The following is a 6,503-nucleotide window of genomic DNA, read 5'->3' on the forward strand; positions in this document are numbered from 1 at the left end:
TCAAAACACCCTAGCAACCACTTAGCAATGCCCTGGTGAAATAAATAATACAAATTTAGTACTTGCAATGAGAGACTCTCTTTTGGAGTGTTTAGTCAATATGTATCGTTTTGACAATAATATAATTTTGTAAGCATGGCAAGTCAGATTCGGAATGGATGCATCTCGTTTTAAAGCGCATGGGGAAGGAGAAAATGTTTTGTCTGCGCTACCTTGATGACCTTTCCATACATTTCACCTCTTCATTGAGATGCGTCTAGGGAAAAGCAATCATCTTTAAATCATCTGTTGAAAACCTCCTCCACCTTGGTTTTTCTTTCCAGTCCACAAAGACATGGTAATAGCGTAATTTGGTGCGATGCCGGCCTGACTTGGTTTCCAACCAGCGTGTAAATCACAATATTTATTTATTATTTTTTCCTGGAGAATGTTGTACTTGGAGTTTATTAATCCTTGCTTGTTGCTTACCTTGGCCAGGTTCCTCGTCTTCTGAGAGGCATGTTGAAGTGACGGGCATGGCCGACTGCATGCCTTTCTTCGGGATAGGAGACCTGAGGGAGATTCTGCAGGCTATAAAGGTCCGGGATGCAAAAACCGTGGAGCAATGTAGACCTCTCAAAGTCTCAAACTACCTAGAGGTGAGAGATGCTCCTTGGGGCATACTTTTTAATGATCCATTTTTAAAGGGTTAGTTCACCCAAAAATGAAAATTAGCCTGTGTTTTACTCACCCTCAAGCCATCCTAGGTGTAACTGTCCAATCGGAGTTATATTAAAAATCGTCCTGGCTCTTCTAAGCTCTATCATTGTAGTGGGCGGGTGTTTCTGTTTAACAGTCCAAAACACGTTAAATAAAGCACGCACATCCATAATAAAACGTGCCGCAGATGGCTCCGGCGGGTGAATGAAGGCCTCCTATAGCGAATCCATGCGTTTTTGTCAGAAAAATATCCATATTTCAAACGTAATAAACGCTTTTCTATCACTTCCGCTTTCTGTCATACGCAGAAGCAGTTCCGGCAGTATGAGCACATTTGGAGAGTTTCAAAGAAAAAGAGTTTACCCAAAAATGACAATTTGCTGAAAATGTACTCACCCTCAGGCCATCCGAGATGATTTTGTTTCTTCATCGAAACAGATTTTGGAGAAATTTAGCATTAAATTACTTGCTCACCAATGGATCCTCTGCAGTGAATGGGTGCCGTCAGAATGAGAGTCCAAACAGCTGATAAAAGCATCACAAGTAATCCACACGACTCCAGTCAATCTATTAACATCTTGTGAAGTGAAAAGCTGCATGTCTAAAAATATCCATATTTCAAACGTAATAAACGCTTTTCTATCACTTCCGCTTTCTGTCATACGCAGAAGCAGTTCCGGCAGTATGAGCACATTTGGAGAGTTTCAAAGAAAAAGAGTTTACCCAAAAATGACAATTTGCTGAAAATGTACTCACCCTCAGGCCATCCGAGATGATTTTGTTTCTTCATCGAAACAGATTTTGGAGAAATTTAGCATTAAATTACTTGCTCACCAATGGATCCTCTGCAGTGAATGGGTGCCGTCAGAATGAGAGTCCAAACAGCTGATAAAAGCATCACAAGTAATCCACACGACTCCAGTCAATCTATTAACATCTTGTGAAGTGAAAAGCTGCATGTCTGTAAGAAACAAATTCATCACTAAGACATTTTTAACTTCACTTTTGCTTCTGGCTAAAATATAAGTCCTCTATCCATAATATTGCTTTCTACAGTAAAAAAAAGTTCGGGAGAATCGGGAGAGAAAAATGCCCAGATCAAGAACCTTTAACAAGCAAAAACAATTTGAAACAGTTCTAAACAAACATGGATTTTGATGTGAGAGGCCAACAGGTGATAGACTTTTTCACCAGTGAAAGCGTTATTATGGAATATAGACTTGTATTATGGTGGGAAGCAAGTTAAAACGCTAAAACAAAGGCATGTATTTTTACTCCACAAGATGTTAATTGATGAACTGAGGTCATGGATTATTGTGATGTTTTTATCAACTATCTGGACACTCATTCTGACGGCACCCATTCACTGTGCAAATTTTAATATTAGACACGAGTTAGTACTTTTTAGCTGCCTTTTTGCTTTAAAAACTCTTTCCCCCACTTTTTCTTTCAGAGTGAAGCTGTGAGACTATCTAGACAGTTACCGCTGAACCTCACCAGAGCTGATGTTACAAACACGCTTTGCCGAATGAAACAGGAACTTGAAGAGGAGAGTCAGGCCTGCATTCACAGACGACCATTTTTTCACGATCTGGTTACTGTTCCTGACACTGAGCAGGATGCTTTGCAAATCATGTCTAATTCTTGCTAAGGATTTCAAGGACTTTGTATAAGAACAAATTTTTTTCACACTAACATTTATTGTACCATATACTAGTATGAAAGTTGTCATTTGGAATAATAAATGTTTGCCTTGTTGAATTACGATTTTCATTCATGAGTTGAGATATAAATACGTGATTCTGATTCTGAGTGTTTAATCAAGATGCATATGTTACGTTGGTGGTTTCAACCCAGAATGTCGTGCAAGATCTATGCACACGCATCGCCATTTTATCTTTCATAACACCATATGCAAATAAAATAACTGTAATTATAATGCATGAAAATTGCTGCTTCAGTCCAGATCGGACCGCGCTGGGTCATGAATGATGTTAATTTTTATGAATGATTTTATGAGGGCAAAAAAGTTTTGAATATCAATTATGACACATTTTGAAACCACTTTTCAGTGTTGTTTTGCTTTTCTGTCTTAATTTATTGTAGGAAAATTGTTTTGCCATTACTGGTAATGAAGGAAAGGGCAAGCACTCGACTTCTGATTAGAAAAGAAAACAAGCCAGAACTACTGACCCCACAGCAGATGCCAGTGAACCACAAAATTTAATGCATTGTGGTTGTAAATTCACTCTCCCCCAAAAATCAGCACCTTAAATACTGATCATGAAAGTCGGCGCTAGGGGCCCATAAAGCCAAAAGGGATGGACTCTGGGGTTTGCCGAAAAGTGTGCAGTCACAGCCAGGGACCTCCAATTACCAGCTGAAAATAAGGCTCAGATGCTGTGAAGTTTTAACAGTTGCTCCCCTGTAGCCATATGGTTTGTGGTTTTTCAGTGTTTGATCAGTTCCACGAACTGCATTTTAACCTCTGGGGACCCGGTATTTCATTTTCGTCCTCTGTAGAGGACTCGAGTCCACAATTTTGAGTCTTCATTTTTTATTTTTTAAAGAAATGAATACCTTTATTCAGCAGGGCATTGATCAAAAGTGACAGTAAAGACAATATTACAAACGATTCCTATTTCAAATAAATGATGTTCATTTCAACTTTTTATTGTATCATGGTTTCCACAAACATATTAAGCAGCACAGCTGTTTTCAACACTGATAATAATATGTAATGATTCTTGAGCGCCAAATCAGCAAATTATAATGTTTTCTTAAGGATCATGTGACACTGAGGACTGGAGTAATGATGCTGAAAATTCAGCTTTGCCATCACAGGAATAAATTACATTTTAAAATAATAAAAGAGAAAACAGTTATTTTAAATTGTTATAATATTTCATAATATTTTTTGTGTATGATGCAGCCATAGTGAACATAGAAATTTACATGCAGCCTTGGAGAACACAAGAAACTTCTTTCAAAAACATTAAATAATCTTAATAATAATAAAATGAATGGTTGTCTTTCTAGTAAAAAATTAAGAAAAACATCTAAAGAAAATTTAGGAGATGAACTGGTGCTTTCATGCTTAAAAAATTATTTAAAAAAGCACTGTAAAGTACTGTGAAGAACAGACTAAAACATTAAGTAATTATTCACTGAAAAATATTTTTTTTTTTTACTCAAATCTTTTTTAATTAATTGGTTGATCCATTTAATTCAGTCTGAATGATTCACTCACTAATCAGATTGATCTGGTTCTCGAATCCATCTCACTGACTCATCACAATGCCATCATAATCATTCAGAATATCCCACCTGATGCTTGCAGTCCCTTTGGTGTCCACAGTGCCATATTTATTGTATTGGTTTTTTTGTGTGATTCTCATCCAGCATTAATGGTGGCGCCAAGTGGTTGGTTTTAGGAGCAAGGAAATGTTAGACGTAATTAACGGAGCTATTGAGTTCAGCCTCTAATGCAGAGCTAAATTACTCTGATGCATGTTCTCATGCGGCCATAATTTTGCCAGTCAGCTGCTATAAAGCAATTACCTTGCACCGCTTAACTCAGAGACTCAAGAAACATGTGCTGTGTGTTAAATATCACTGCTGTGAAAACATGTTAGTCTTTTATTGTCATTTAAGCTCTTAAAAGCCTTTTGAAACAGGTCTCTGGTGTCTTAAGGTTAAACTGGACCCAAAACATCTGGGATTTTATTTTTTCATTCAAACCCAGAAATAGAAACCGTTTTAGAATTTTAGGCCTATATAAAACATTTAACCCTGTCAAGCCTGACAACTAAAAGAATAGTCAGATATATTATATTTCTTACAAAAAAAAAAAAAAGTTTGTTTTTCAGGCTTTTATGGCTCATATACTATGATATAGTGAGAACATGGAGTTCATACCTGATGAGGAAAAAATATAAATTTCAGAGTCCCAAACTGAGGTGCAGTTTGTAATCTTTATAACAGACTACTTACATAAAAAGCATATAAATATCTGTTGACACTATATCTCCCAAAAATATTTCTTACCAAGATAATATTTAAATGCTTAGATTTATGAGTGTTGTGACATTTATTGTGAGGGGCAAAACATATAATGCAAAACAATAAAATGAACAATAAAATCATCAAAAGCCTGATGAATCATATTTTAACATTATTTTTTTTTATAAAAAAGTGAATGTAAAAGTAAGTCTAAGTTGCTTCAGTCCAGTAAGTGAGTAAGTGTTCATATTGAAATATTACTAACAATTAAAAGTTATTCTTATGTTTACTTTATAAAAATCAGTAAAGATTTTACAGGAAAAAGAATTGTGTACATGACCTTTAATTTTTGCAATTATAAAAATGCATGAATTATCATTAGGTTAATTATCAGATGACAGAAGGCATGCAGTAGATTGTGAAGAACAGTTTTTTCAGCAAAGTTTTGATCATGTTAACAATTTAGAGTTCTTAGAATATTGTGTATCAAATATGAGACAGTAGGAATTATATGGTATATTGAAGATTTCTGCAGATTTATAGCATTTTTTTTTATCATGATTATTTTCCAGGTATTATAGGCCCCTTTGAAATTGACCAATACATACTGAGTCAGCACAAGATGATGGGCATGACGTTATTTCTTGTGGCCTACACATTGTCCCAGCAAATTTTGCTCAGTCATGCACTACGCCATGTTTCCGTTTGCTAAATTAAAACAGGTGGGTGTGGTGCTGGGTTCCTTTCTCTGGCCTTTCTCAATCCTCATCACTAAACTAAAAATAGCTCGGAGTAGATGCACGTAGCATGTGTCGTTTCAATTTGTACCTGATTAACGTGCAAAGTTACTGTACGCAAAGCCAGAGAGGGGCGCAAGCAGGGAGCATTGGGCAATGGACACCATCAAAATAACCCATGTGATCCAGTGGGCTCGGTTTTTCACACCACAGTGCAATATGCAAACCTATTGCATCTGCAGTATTCTGAAGGAAACTGATTTTGGCCTAATACCGATGACAGCTGGTAAAATGAATCAAGCGTGACCTTTTTAACTGAGCGTTCACATGCTCTTGAGATGATCGTCGGTTAATCCAAACTAGACTGATATTCATATTCAAATCTGCTGTCCTGGCTGTTTCGAGAGAGCAGGCACATATATTCCCAGCTTTAATGGAAGCCTCAAACAAGGGTCAGTGAGAAATGAGGCCCCTGAGTGCTGCCTCACCTCTCCCCTGCTTTTAGAATTTGTACCCTGCGGCTATGCGAGAGCGAGTGCTGAAGTCGCAGCACAGGGCCGTGAAAACTAAAACGTGTGCTGTGGTTTGACCTTTCCCTATGTTAAATACAATATTATCATAAGACGTGCTATCGAGTTGCAGTGCCATTGCATGATCAGATTCACTGCCACGTGGGCCCTGTGCTCAGGTTCAGCACATGTGAGCTCATTAGAGCCAGTATAAATGTGGTGTAGCATGCCAACTGGTATGTACAAAACATTTTATTTTATTTTACGTTATTATTTTAGTCTAGTCTTTTTATAAGTGTACATGCAGGCAATTATGCTTTTTGTCAAATATTGGGGAAAGAATAACATTTTATTGGATTTTGAGGCTCCTGGGTGCAGTGAAATCTGCACCGGCCCAGCTTTATCATTAGGCCATTAACTTAACATGGAAATGCAAGCCAACAAAATTTGGAGGCTGGAAAAAAGGCTAAATGTTTCTGGTAAAGCAAATGTCTTGGAGACTGTAGCACTGTAATATAACGTCAAATTAGCTAAATTAAGTGGGCATTAGCCATAA

The 6,503-nt window shown here is 37.0% G+C and overlaps 1 protein-coding gene across 1 annotated transcript in view; it reads left to right on the top strand.

The window, feature by feature from the left end:
• Positions 1-2,718, top strand: part of pms1 (PMS1 homolog 1, mismatch repair system component) — a 26,520-nt gene extending 23,802 nt beyond the window's left edge. Inside the window, exons 12-13 of the mRNA XM_016539264.1 lie at positions 478-638; positions 2,153-2,718. Coding sequence (XP_016394750.1) covers positions 478-638; positions 2,153-2,350 — 359 coding nt within the window. The 3' untranslated portion in view covers positions 2,351-2,718. The remainder of the gene's footprint in view (positions 1-477; positions 639-2,152) is intronic.
• Positions 2,719-6,503: the final 3,785 nt, after the last annotated feature.

This window comes from Sinocyclocheilus rhinocerous, unplaced genomic scaffold (assembly GCF_001515625.1).
Source record: "Sinocyclocheilus rhinocerous isolate Xijiao unplaced genomic scaffold, SAMN03320098_v1.1 scaffold1569, whole genome shotgun sequence".
In the NCBI taxonomy this organism is placed as follows: Eukaryota; Metazoa; Chordata; class Actinopteri; order Cypriniformes; family Cyprinidae; genus Sinocyclocheilus; species Sinocyclocheilus rhinocerous.